This window comes from Rhinoraja longicauda, chromosome 17 (assembly GCF_053455715.1).
Source record: "Rhinoraja longicauda isolate Sanriku21f chromosome 17, sRhiLon1.1, whole genome shotgun sequence".
Classification (NCBI taxonomy): domain Eukaryota; kingdom Metazoa; phylum Chordata; class Chondrichthyes; order Rajiformes; family Arhynchobatidae; genus Rhinoraja; species Rhinoraja longicauda.
In genome coordinates, this window is record NC_135969.1 from 5,120,998 (window position 1) to 5,135,133 (window position 14,136).

The 14,136-nt window shown below is 42.2% G+C and overlaps 1 protein-coding gene across 3 annotated transcripts in view; it reads left to right on the forward strand.

Annotated features, from left to right (window-relative positions):
* Positions 1-14,136, forward strand: part of vgll4b (vestigial-like family member 4b) — a 148,759-nt gene that overhangs the window by 108,432 nt on the left and 26,191 nt on the right. The window contains exon 1 of one of the 3 annotated variants that reach the window (XM_078413991.1): positions 13,857-13,912. The exons of the other annotated variants lie outside the window; for them this stretch is intronic. Within the exon in view, the coding sequence (XP_078270117.1) occupies positions 13,899-13,912 (14 nt within the window). The 5' untranslated portion in view covers positions 13,857-13,898. Of the gene's footprint in view, positions 1-13,856; positions 13,913-14,136 lie in introns of those variants that run through there. 3 annotated transcript variants of the gene reach the window in all.

Consider the following 14,136-nt stretch of genomic DNA (forward strand, 5'->3'; position numbering starts at 1 on the left):
CTCTCCTCTTCTTCCTGCGTAAACTTTAGTTGTTCAGTGGTTGGCTTTTCAACCAAGTTATAAGCACAAGGGTCTCGACCCGAAAGGTCTCCCATTCCTTCTCTCCGGAGATACTGCCTGTCCCGCTGAGTTACTCCAGCATTTTGTGTCTATCTTTGTTATAAGCACAAGAATTCCTATTTTAAACTACTGCTGTTCTGCCTCTCTAAGGTGGTAGTCCTCTGTCTCTGAGCGTGTAAGTGCGAGTGTATTTGGTTAAAACACAAAGAATTTTATGCTGTACCAAAGGTAGTTGAGGCAGGGACTATCCCAACATTTAAGAAACAGTTAGACAGGTACATGGATAGGACAGGTTTGGAGGGATATGGGCCAAACACGGGCAGGTGGTACTAGTGTAGCTAGGACAAAATATATATTGATTTGTGAAATACCCATATTCCAGTCAATTGCAGTATATATTACATTTAAAGTTGTATCATTGCTGGAGATGATCATTGGTACAAGTTAATAAGAGAGTTGTAACATGTGTGTGTTCTTATTTCGTTCATTGGAGTGGAAATATGTGCACATTCTTTCTCCCTGCCTATGGCTCTCTCTCGTACTGAACGGCATAAAGTTGAAACAGATTTCACTTATTCCTGACTAGACAAATTGATCACAACACATTGTCAGCAGAGGCAGCAGGCATTCCTGGTCCCTGCTTAGCTCATTCCATGCATTCCTGATCCAGTTAGAATGTGGTGCATAGTCACAAAGCAAATACAGATCTTTTTTTTAATGTTGTAGTCAGACTTGGTGGAATGATAGCAGCTTCTGGCTTACAAGCTGCATTTTGCTTTAAACAGATTCATCGACTTAGTTGCGCGGATGGTGTAAAACTACATTGGTGTCTGCTGGTAAAGCAGCATTCAGACCTGGTAAATGTTCAGCAATGTGGCAGCTCGGCTCAGCTTAAAAGAAGTGATGTGTTGCTAAACTGTGCAAGGGTTCTTCTGCTAGTTCAGATTCTGGGAGCCGTGAAGCAGCAGATGATTCCCCATGTGATGTGAAGCATATCTGGATTTCTGAGAAGCATGACACCTCTCTTCATTTTCGTTCAGACTTTGCTGTAAATGTTAACCCTTCAATCTCCCCGCCATTTTCCCCATAGCCATTTGTGATAAATCAACCAGCTTTGCGTGATTTTTCTTTTTGACTCTACAACTGGCCCGTTGTGTCTGCCCCTGTGTGTTGGATCGTTGAACAATAGTTAATGAGGAGAGTGGACTTTGTCCGACGATTGGTGCTTGAAAGTGGGAGTAGTCAACAACTTGTTCACAGGCCTGAAAGGAATAAAGAATTATTGGTTTGTTTGATCTAAACTAAAGCAGCAAACACAGGTAGGGAGATGCGTACATTTGAATTGTTTTGAGAGAGGATGCGGGTAATCTGGCAATCGGGAGGTTAAAAAAAATTCCATTCACAGCACTCTGTTTCCTTTTATGTTACACTACAGTGTAACAACAAGATGTATTCATTACTTTAAAGTGGACAGTGACGTAATGCTTTACACTTTTGGCATTGAAATGAAGAAGAACAATGGAAGCTCATTACTGGCTTGCTTCACAAACACATGACGCCTCCATGCTGTTTATAAATTGGAGTTAACAAAGAATGTTATACGGGGGGAGGGTTTTGACCACTTTATACAGTGCCCTCCATAATTTTTGGGACAAAGACCCATCATATGTTTATTTGCCTCTGTACTCCTTATAACACAGGGGCGGACACAACGGGCGGGCGAGGCGGAGAGTCAAAACGAAAAATCACGGTTGATTTATCACAAATGGCGATGGGGAGAAATGGCGGGGAGATTGAAGGGTTAACGTTTACAGCAAAGTCTGAATGAAAATGAAGAGAGGTGTCATGCTTCTCAGAAATCCAGATATGCTTCACATCACATGGGGAATCATCTGCTGCTTCACGGCTCCCAGAATCTGAACTAGCAGAAGAACCCTTGCACAGTTTAGCAACACATCACTTCTTTTGAGCTGAGCCGAGCTGCCACATTGCTGAACATTTACCAGGTCTGAATGCTGCTTTACCAGCAGACACCGATGTAGTTTTACACCATCCGCGCAACTAAGTCGCTGAATCTGTTTAAAGCAAAATGCAGCTTGTAAACCAGAAGCCGCTATCATTCCACCAAGTCTGACTAAAAGTTTAAAAAAAGATCAGTATTTGCTTTGTGACTTTGCCTCTGTACTCCACTATTTGAGATTTGTAATAGAAAGAAATCATGTGGTTAAAGTGCACATTGTCAGATTTTAATAAAGGCCATTTTTATACATTTTGGTTTCACCATGTAGAAATTACAGCAGTGTTTATACATAGTCCCCCCCATTTCAGGGCACCATAATGTTTGGGACACAGCAATGTCATGTAAATGAAAGTAACTTGTTTAGTATTTTGTTGCATATCCTTTGCATGCAATGACTGCTTGAAATCTGTGATCACCAGTTGCTGGGTGTCTTCTCTGGTGATGCTTTGCCAGGTCTGTATTGCAGCCATCTTCAGCTTATGCTTGTTTTGGGGGCTAGTCCCCTTCAGTTTTCTCTTCAGCATATAAAAGGCATGCTCAATTGGGTTCAGATCGGGTGATTGACTTGGCCACTCAAGAATTGACCATTTGTTAGCTGAAAAACTCCTTTGGTGCTTTAGCAGTATGTTTGGGATCATTGTCTTGCTGTAGAATGAACCGCCGGCCAATGAGTTTTGAGCCATTTGTTTCAACTTGAGCAGATAGGATGTGTCTATACACTTCAGAATTCATTGTGCTACTACCATCAGCAGTTGTATCATCAATGAAAATAAGTGAGCCAGTACCTTCAGCAGCCATACATGCCCAGGCCATAACACCCCCACCACCGTGTTTCACAGATGAGGTGGTATGCTTTGGATCTTGGGCGGTTCCTTCTCTCCTCCTTACTTTTCTCATGCCATCACTCTGATATAAGGTAATCATTGTCTCATCTGTCCACAAGACCTTTTTGCAGAACTGTGGTTGCTCTTTTAAGTACTTCTTGGCAAACTGTAACCTGGCCATCCTATTTTTGTGGATAACCACAAGTGGTTTGCATCTTGCAGCGTAACCTCTGTATTTCTGTTCACGAAGTCTTCTGTGGACAGTGGTCATTGACAAATCCACTCCTGAAGAGTGTTTCTGATCTGTCGGACAGGTGTTTGGGGATTTTTCTTTATTATAGAGAGAATTCTTCTGTCATCAGCTATGGAGATCTTCCTTGGCCTGCCAGTCCCTTTGCGATTAGTGAGCTCACCAGTGCTCTCTTTCTTCTTAATGATGTTCCAAACAGTTGATTTTGGTAAGCCTAAGGTTTGGCTGATGTCTCTTAACAGTTTTATTCTTGTTTCTCAGTCTCACAATGGCTTCTTTTGACTTTCATTGGCACAACCTTGGTCCTCATGTTGATAAACAGCAATGAATGTTTCCAAAGGTGATGGAAAGACTGGAGGAAGGACTAGGTGCTGAGAGCTGTCTTATACCTGCATTAAGGAGGCATTTGAACACACTTGATCAATTACAAACACCTGTGAAGCCATGTGTCCCAAACATTACAGTGCCCTGAAATGGGGGGACTATAAATAAACACAGCTGTAATTTCTACATGGTGAAACCAAAATGTGTAAAAATGGCCTTTATTAAAATCCGACTGCACTTTAACCATGTGATTTTTTTTTTCTATTACAAATCTTAAATTGTGGTGTACAGAGGCAAATAAATAAGTGAGGGTCTTTGTCCAAAACATGGAAGGCACTGTACATGCCCAGTTCCTGAAACATCCTATAGAATTATTATTTTGGAGAATTTGAGAATTAGTATTAGTTTGGAGATACAGTGTGGAAAGAGGGCCCACCGAGTCCACACCGACCAGCGATCCCCTCACATTAACACAGGCCAACACACACACGGGATAATTTACACTTATACCATGTATACAAACTGTAGTCAATTAACTCACAAACCTGTACGTCTTTGGAGTGCGGGAGGAAACCGAACATCTTAGGAGAAATCCCACGTGGTCACGGGGAGAACGTACAGACAGCGACCGAAGTCGGGATCGAACCCGGGTCTCTGGCGCTGTAAGGCAGCAACCCTACCGCCGCGTCCCTGTGCCGCCCTTCACTATCAGTGGTACGCAATAGTAGCTAATGTGGTTTACCGACTCTTCCAATTCATTTTGGCATTTGTAATTTCTATTTTTCTTCCAGCAATCCATGGTGGTAGGAACAATATTACAACATTGGAAATGTGCAATGCCAGTATACACATTGCAACAAAAGCTGCATTCTCTCCCACTTTCCCACTAGGTGATTAAGCTCTGAGTTACTGGCAACATCTGAAAACAGATTTGCTCGAAAGGTTGACCAACAAGAAAACTTGGTAAATAGTGTTCTGTCCCTCCCACCACACTACCACTCAAGCAAGTAAAAACCTCACCGTCAAATTGCTGACTGTTGGTGATAGTAAGTGAACTGGAATTTTTAAATAAATAAATTTGTAAAAGTGTTCATTGGGGCCATTTAAAGAAATTTCCATTTGGGTCATGTTCATACAACATAGAATCAAATCCTTTTGACCCGTCATTTCAGTTGATTCTCTCCCTTAAATATATATAAACTGTCTCCACCACTTCCCTTGGCTAGAAAAAACATCATCTTCAATCCCTTGTAAATCTCCTACCCCTCACTTTAAACCTGTGCACTCTAATTTTAGAGACCTCTGTGAAAAAGTTTATTTCTTGCTATTCACACTGTGCCCGTTATAATTTTAGATATCTCTATCGGATACTGCTCAGCTTCCTATCCAGTCTCTCCTCAAAGCTGAAACACTCCATTTTGGGTAATATTCTGGTGAATGCCTGCATCTTCTCCAGTGCAGTCACATCCGTCCTCATATTGGCAACCTGAACTTCATGCAGCGTTATGGCTTTAGCCTAACCAGCATTTTGTATAATTGTAACATAACCTCCATGCTTTTGGATTTTATGCTTGGCTAATAAAAACTAATGCCCCGCGGCCACCTTGTGTGTTGCCATTTAAGAGGTCTTTGGACTTGTACAGCAAGGTTCCTTCAAACTCCCAAGGGCCCTACCATTCATACAATACAATGCAATATATCTTTATTGTCATTGTACAGGTGTACAACGAGATTGGGAATGCGCCTCCCATATGATGCAATAAATTAATTAGCTAGTCAGTATTAATTTAAACAACTCAATGAAACAAATTGGAACAGTTTTAAAACAGAATAAAGTGCAAGTAGGTCTGTGCCGGTTCACTGTGCGATGTGACCATCCGGCTCAGCAGGACCGGTTCATAGCAGCTATGGCCCTGGGGATGAAGCTGTTCCTGAGTCTGGAGGTGCGGGCGTAGAAGGCCTTGTATCATCTGCCCGATGGTAGAAGTTCGAACAGACATTAGTTACAGAAAGAGACGTAGGCTTTATCCTTGCCATAAAGCGATGTTTTAAAAAACATTTGCTATTTTTGCACACTCTACCAGCAGAAATTGTACGGGTGGAATTGCGAGATAATATTTTTTAATTGAGAATTCAGTATGCTAAGTGAAGAACATGGCTGTTGTCTTCACACACACCTGGCTCATTGTGAAGTATGAGTATTTATTTACCGGAAGTGTACAAGTTGTCTTTGTTTCAGAAGCAAGCTAAACCTTGTGTGGGTTGTAAGACATGTTTTTCACAACATCAGCTAAAATGACGTCATGCATCAGACTGTACTCAGAGTCACAATCATGTTCAAATATCTGTATTTAAGATAAAGGAAAACAGAAACACCCTTGCAATTTAATGCCAGTAAAATGGATGGTATATAATTACTTCCAGAGTTCTTTCATTACTTGCAGAATGGTGAGCTTCTACAGAATGCAGCTTTCAGTGCAGTTCTGGCTTTTACATCATATCTTGGCCCATGCTCTGGGAGCTAGTTTGCATAAACTATTGTAAATTTGTGGAAGTTATCCAAACCCAGATAACCTGCAGAAAGTTTATATTGTAGGCTTGATTTAGACAAAGGAATGAAAATCGAAATATGACTTTCAAAACAAAACTGTGCTTTTATGCAGTTATTTACTGGTAGAGTTGTATTGTCATTTTGTCTGTTTTGCACTTGACCCACTTTAGTTTATTACACACATAACAAGGGGAGAGGTGTTTGGTTGAAGATGCTTCTGCTCATTGGATCTTTCCCTTCCTGAATACTATCTTCACCCTTTTCCTATATCTGTAGCTACCTGTTTCTTTAATATCTTGTTTTGAAACAGGATGCCAGGAAGAGATGCAAATGCATAATTTGCGGTATTTAAAGAGAAATAAATTGTGTTTTTTAAAGAGAAATTATAAATCTCCCACACTCTTAGGTTCTGAATCTCTGTGGGCCCATTTTCCTTTAGCCTACACTGAATCTAGGTTATTTCCCGCCTATTGCTTCATGCTACTACATAAATGCCTATTTTAACAATTATCAGTATAACTGATAAATTGGGCGGCATGGGGGTGCACCGGTAGAGTTGCTGCCTTAAAGCGCTGGACCCTGGGTTCCATCCCGACTACGGGTGCTGTCCGTATGGAGTTTGTACGTTCGCCCCGTAACCTGCGTGGGTTTTCTCCGAGATCTTCGCTTTCCTCCCACACTCCAAAGACGTGCAGGTTTGTAGGTTAATTGGCTTGGTGTAAATTGTCTCTAATGTGTGTAGGATGGTGTTAATGTGCGGGGATCGCTGGTCGTTGCGGACTCGGTGGGCCGAAGGGCCTGTTTCTGTCCTGTATTTCTAAACTAAACTAAACCTACCTAATAGCAGGGAATCCTCTGAGATGCTGTTCTTTAATAATTGAACCTTAGACCCTTGCATTGATCAAAAGTAGGTCAATTGGAAATGATGTTTATTTTGCTATCCTTTGCCCCTAGATGTTCCTAACCCATTGTGATAATTTATGCACTGTATATACGTTGTAGACAAAAGCTCTTTACATCTGCAGCAAAACCTTTTGATTTGAATTCCTATGCAAAAATAGTGGAAAGTGAAATATTAGCAAGATTACGGAAATATTTTTTTTAAATTATGTTCATTTATTCCAGAGCATGAAACCTGATGTGTTGATGTCCAGTTTGTAGTTGCATATGGAACATCTTGCTGTTCAGTTCTATTTGTAATTCCAAAAGTCCCTACAGGCTTGAAAGTCACTGTAAACTCAGCTGCCTTGCACTGTTCCTTTGAAGTCAGGTCATTTGTTTAAAATGTTTATAGTTATAGTGCCCTCCAGAATGTTTGGAACGAAGACCCATCATTTATTTATTTGCCTCTGTACTCCACAATTTGAGATTTGTAATAGAAAAAATCACATGTGGTTAAAATGTACATTGTCAGATTTTAATAAAGGCCATTTTTATACATTTTGGTTTCACCATGTAGAAATTACAACAGTGTTTATACATAGTCCCCCCCATTTCAGGGCACCATAATGTTTGGGACACAGCAATGTCATGTAAATGAAAGTAGTCATGTTAGTATTTTGTTGCATATCCTTTGCATGCAATGACTGCTTGAAGTCTGCGATTCATGGACATCACCAGTTGCTGGGTGTCTCGCCAGGCCTGTAGAGTTCTATTGTCAATTTGTCTGTTTTGCACTTGACCTACTTTAGTTTATTACACACATAACAAGGTGAGAAGTGTTTGGTACCATCTTTAGCTTATGCTTGTTTTGGGGGCTAGTCCTCTTCAGTTTTCTCTTCAGCATATAAAAGGCATGCTCAAGTGGGTTCAGATCGGGTGATTGACTTGGCCACTCAAGAATTGACAATTTTTTAGGTTTGAAAAACTCCTTTGTTGCTTTAGCAGTATGTTTGGGATCATTGTCTTGCAGTAGAATGAACCGCCGGCCAATGAGTTTTGAGGCATTTGTTTGAACTTGAGCAGATAGGATGTGTCTATACACGTCAGAATTCATTATGTTACTACCATCAGCAGTTGTATCATCAATGAAGATAAGTGAGCCAGTACCTTCAGCAGCCATTCATGCCCAGGCCATAACACCCCCACCACCGTGTTTCACAGATGAGGTGTTATGCTTTGAATCTTGGGCAGTTCCTTCTCTCTTCCATACTTTGCTCTTGCCATCACTCTGATATAAGTTAATCTTCGTCTCATCTGTCCATAAGACCTTTTTTCCAGAACTGTGGCAAACTATCCTGGCCATCCTATTTTTGCGGCTAACCAGTGGTTTGCATCTTGCAGTGTAGTCTCTGTATTTCTGTTTGTGAAGTCTTCTGCGGACAGTGGTCATTGACAAATCCACACCTGACTCCTGAAGAGTGTTTCTGATCTGTCGGACAGCTGTTTGGGGATTTTTCTTTGTTATAGAGAGAATTCTGTTATCAGCTGTGGAGATCTTCCATGGCCCAACTGTCCCTTTGCGATTAGTAAGCTCACCAGTGCTCTCTTTCTTCCTAATGATGTTCCAAACAGTTGATTTTGGTAAGCCTAAGGTTTGGCTGATGTCTCTAACAGTTTTATTCTTGTTTCTCAGTCTCATAATGGCTTCTTTGACATTCATTGGCACAACTTTGGTCCTCATGTTGACAAACAGCAATAAAAGTTTCCAAAGGTGATGGAAGGACTGGAGGAAAGACTAGGTGCTGAGAGCTCTCTTTTACCTGCATTAAGGAGGTAATTAAACACACCTGAGCAATTACAAACACCTGTGAAGCGATGTGTCCCAAACATGGTGCCCTGAAATGGGGGGACTATATATGAACACAGCTGTAATTTCTACATGGGGAAACCAAAATGTATAAAGATGGCCTTTAATAAAATCTGACAATGTGCACTTTAACCACGTGATTTTTTTTTCTCTATTACAAATCTCAAATTGTGGAGCACAGAAGCAAATAATGTCTTTGTCCCAAACATTATGGAGGGCACTGTTACAGTATGACATTGTTTTTTCAAAAGTGCAGTTAGAAAGAATAAAATCTGATTTGCGTCACCAATTTTCGCCAGGATGATTCTGGCATGATTTCAGCTCTGCGATTGGTGGCATAGAGAAGAACATGATGTACTCTTGCAAGGGGAAACTGACTGCTACAGAAAAGTACATTTGTACGTGTATTGGTGGCAAAGAATTGAATGGGCTATTAAGTGCAACTCAGCAAAAATTGGGCAATTTTGTGCGTCAAACTTGAGCTCATTGCGCTGCTCATAAGGTCCTAATAATTATAATTCTGGAATTTTCTGAGCTAAATTTCTGGATTTTCGCAATTGGATCGTTCAGAAGGTGGGGGGTGGGGAGGGGGGGGGGGCAGCAAAAAGACTGTCCGGCATGTCTTTTCCCTATCCCCCAAATTTTGGGTGCATGCACCACTTCTGAGCGAGGAGTTTGAGTAAATTGGCAGTAATCATAAGATCATAGGTGCAGAATTAGGCCATTTGGCCCATCAAGTCTATTCCGCCATTCAATCATGGCTGATCTATCTCTCCCTCCTAACCCCATTCTCCTGCCCTCTCCCCTTAACCTCTAACAACCCGTACTAATCAAGATTCTATCTCTGCCATAAAAATATTCACTGACTTGGCCTCCACAGCCTTCCATGGCAAATAATTCCACAGATGCACCACCCTCTGACCGAAGAAATTCCTCCTCATCTCCTTCCTAAAAGAACGTCCTTTAATTCTGAGCCTCTGACCTCTAGTCCTGGACTCTCCCACTAGTGGAAACATCCTCTCCTCATCCAACTCTATCCAAACCTTTCACTATTCTGTACGTTTCAATGAGGTCCCCCCTCATTCTTCTAAACTCCAGCGAGTACAGGCCCAGTGCTGGCAATGACATGAAGGACAAAGAATGCAGCCCTTATTGTGTCATCTGAAGATTCAAATGTTCTTGTGTGTGGGGTACAGACCTCACAAATGTAATTGGAACCACCAGGCCTCCCTTCCACATGGCAGCTGCACTTGAAGCCAGGGGTCTTTATGATGTCCTTTCGCATCACGTATTCCAAGAGCCACTGGAAGTGCTGGAAGCTGAAGGGAAGGGCACCATTTTGAAGTCATTTTCAAATCTTCAGGGCAGCAACCTTAACCTCCCTTCTCGTTTTCTGACGGTCACTTAAATGAACAACACGCATTTTAAACAAGTGATATCCAGCAGTCGTTCAGACTGAACCTTCACTAATGAGTCACGCAATGGATCTTTAATTAAATCTGTTTTCGGGCTCAAGGGATGAATTGCATTCCAGTTTTATGGTATCACAATGGCTGATGAGGACAAAGTTGGGCTCGCACACCCTATCACTAATGGGACAGGAGGTGGTTGCTGGGTGGGTTGGGCAGGTGACAGTCCTTGCATCATTTACACTGGGGTTTTTTTTACCCCTGAAGGGAATCGAGGCTCTCCATATTATGAATGCTTCTCCATTTTGAGGAGCTGTGGACCAGGGCCAAGGATTCCCATGAGTTGGCAGGGATGTTGTATTTTCTTTTTGAGAACATCCATGAATCATTTCCTCTATCCACCTGATAATTTTTTGCCATGATGCAGTAACTATTTCTGGAATTGGAGTCAGGCATGTGAATAACGTAGCCTGCCCACTGTAGCCAATTGTATGTAATTGGGGCCTTCTTGCTGGGAACATTGGCCTGGGAGGGGAGGCCAACAATGGCCTGCCTACCGAGCCAGTGAACCTGGAGGATTGTACTGCAATGCTACCAATGGTATCTCCTGCCTGTTGTATGTGATCCATGTCTAGGAACAGTCCAGGAAGGCAGACGTTTGGTATGGTGTATTATTGTTACGTGTACCGAGGTACAGTGAAAAGCTTTTTGTTTTTGCATGCTATCCAGTTAATGAACAGACTAATGTTATTCCTTTTATCCTGTATCTGTACACTGTGGGCAGCTCGATTGTAATCCTTTTTGGTCTTTCCGCTGACTGGATAGCCTGCAACAAAAAGCTTTTCACTGTACCTCGGTACACGTAACAATAAACTAAACTATACTTTATTACAATCAAGCCATCCGCACTGTACAGATACACAATAAAGGTTATATTAATTTAGTGCAAGGTAGCGTCTGATTAAAGATAGTTCAAAGGCCTCCAATGAGGCAGATGAGAGGTCAGGACCACTGTAGCAGGTAAGAGGATGGTTCAGTTGCCTCATAACAGCTGGGGAGAAACTGTCCCTGAATCTGGAGGTATGTGTTTTCAAACTTCTATAGTGCCGCATGGTAGAACATGTGCTGGATTTGAAGGCATGATCTTCATAAACTCATGCTCAAATCACCAAAAGCTGTGTGGGTGTGGAGATGGGTGCACTCAAATCGACATGGGTGCACTCAAATCAATTGATTTCATCATTGATGTTTACCTTCATTGAAGGATGGCTGCTGAGACATGGAAAGCTCTTTGGGGTCTTGTCATTCAACCAGTCATAGGACTGCAGAGTGTAGGTGTTTTCAAATGCGTGTGTGTGTGCGCGCGTGCATGTTTGGAAGCCACATTCCAAGGCATGATCAATTTGTTCACTGAAGCACATAAGAGCAGAACTATCATGGTATGAAGAGAACAGGATGAATCAAAATGCTGGAGTAACTCAGCGGGTCAGGCAGCTCTGGAGAGAAGGAATGGGTCACGTTTCGGGTTGAGACCCTTCTTCAGACTGAATGGACACGTTCAATTTAGTTGCCACCTCTCAGCTGTCTGGAGCTGGACCAGTCAAATTGTTCCTATTGCATGTACAAATGGGATTCACCCATTACATTTTTAATTCCCTTTGTTTGGAGCCATAGTTAAATGAAAACAAAAATGTAAGCCAACTTAAGTTGAATTTGCTGCATGCAGGATAGTTTGCATCTACTGATGTAGGAAGGAACAGCAGATGCTGGTTTCCACCGAAGATAGACAGTAACTGAAGTAACTCAGTGGGACAGGCAGCATCTTTGGAGAGAAGGAATGGGTGACATTTTGGGTCGAGCTCCTTCAGACTCGACCCAAAGTCGAAGGGGCTCAACCCAAAACATCACCATTCACCCATTCAAACATCGCCCATTCCTTCTCTCCAGATGTGCTGCCTGTCCCGCTGAGTTACTACTTTTGCATATATTAGTGTTGGTTTATTATTGTTAGTGTAAAACGTTGCATGCTATCCAGGCAAATCATACTATACATAAGTGCATTAGTGATACTAAGAAAAAGAACATAAAGTGCAGAATATAATGTACTTCAGAGAAAATGCAGATTAAAGAAAAGTGCAAGGGCTGCAACAAAGCAGATTGGAAGATTGGGAATCCATCCTTCGCATATGAGAGGTCAGTTCAAGAGACGTATAACAGTGGGGAAGAATCTGGTGGTACACACTTCCAAGCTTCTTTATCTTCTGTCCAACGGGAGAGGGGAGGAGAGAATAATCGGGGTGAGTGGTCCTTGATTGTGCTAGCTACTCTCCCTAGGCAGCATGGGGGGGGGGGTGGTTGGTTTAGGTGATGGTCTAGGTTGCGTTGACAACTCTACAATTTTGTGCAGTCCGGGGCAGAGAGGAGTTGCGGTGCAAGCTGTGATGCATCTGGATAGGACCCTTTCTATGGAGCAGATTAGAAATTGGTAAAAGACGACTGGAGACGTCTAATTTCCTTGGCTTTCCACAGAATTAGAGATATTGCCGTGCTTTCTGTGGGATTGTTGGTGATATTTACACTGAGGAACTTGATACAGACCGACTGGGTTTGTGTACTCCGCCTTACTTCCTGAAGTTGATGACCAGCTCCTTTGCCTTGCTGATGTTGAGGGAGAGATTGTTGTCTTGACACCATGCTACTAAGCTCTTTATCTTCTTCCTGTACTCTGCCTGGTCATTGTTTGAGATCCGGCCCACTAACCTGGTGTCATCTACAAACTCTTAAATGGTGTTAGCCCAGAATTTGGCCTACAGTTGTGAGCGTATGTGTCACAACTGAGTAACATGGGGATTTGATTCTTCCCTTCCTGGCAGTCTCGTGCTTAATTTCCCTCTGCCCCCTTCCCTCCTCCTCCTCCTCCTCCTCCACTCCAGCAGATTCTGAGAATATTGTGTTATTCGCACTGCCCTCTGCTTCCAATCGCATTTTCAAAGATCCCTTGCCGAAACTACGGAGGATAGGGATGTATGTATCTGGTGGAGGAATTGGGGCTTTTAAAAAGCATTAGCAAGGTGCTGAAGATGACCTGTGCAGTGTGGCTTTCTTGTTTGTGGGCTGGGGCCATTTTCTCGTTTTCACAGTTCAGCTGAAAACAAAGGAGCCCTTATCCTTTCACTGGGCTGTGTTCACAAGCGCTGACATCAGCTTTCCCCAGCAGGAGAATATTCTGTATTAAAAGTCTACAGGGGGAGTTGGCAAACTTAACAGAAATCTTTTCTCATGACTTTTTTTTATTGATCGCTCGGTTCATATTCACGTACATGTAAAACGCCAGGAGCAATAATCGTTGATACGGCATTGGAAATTATTGGCATATATATATATATATATATATAATATATCTGACCTCTTTTTTTAAAAGTCCTGTTTTGTTTCCTTCTTTACTGAATTCCTTCTCCCCCAAAACATAAACATTTCGGACTAAATTGTATGATATTTTGCCACCAGTTCCTTTTTTTTAATTTGCGTTCCGTGCAGTTTCCGAGGGGACTGGGAAAATGTGTGTAAGTGCACAGATTCGGTGCAGTTGCATGGGGCTTTTATGTTGAAGTAGCTGTCGCTGACCCAGCTTTTCATGAGAGAGCCTGCCAAGTTTCAGGGGCCCAGGACTTTCTTGTGGGAGGACGCTGGCAGCCTCCATGCTTTTTGACAATGATTAAAGTGAGGTTAGTACCAAAACCTTCCACTCTATTTTTTTTAATATAAAAACAGATGGTAGTTCCATGTTCAGCTGCAATTAATTTTAAAGTTTGAGCCTGTGTGTTCTGTAGAAGTAAAATGATTTGTTCAGCTGTGAACTGCAATCTCCCTGCGTACCATTAGATCTAGTGATTGGTGTCGATACTGTTCCTCAGATCCGAAGACACCAACTTCGACTAACTGGAAGCTG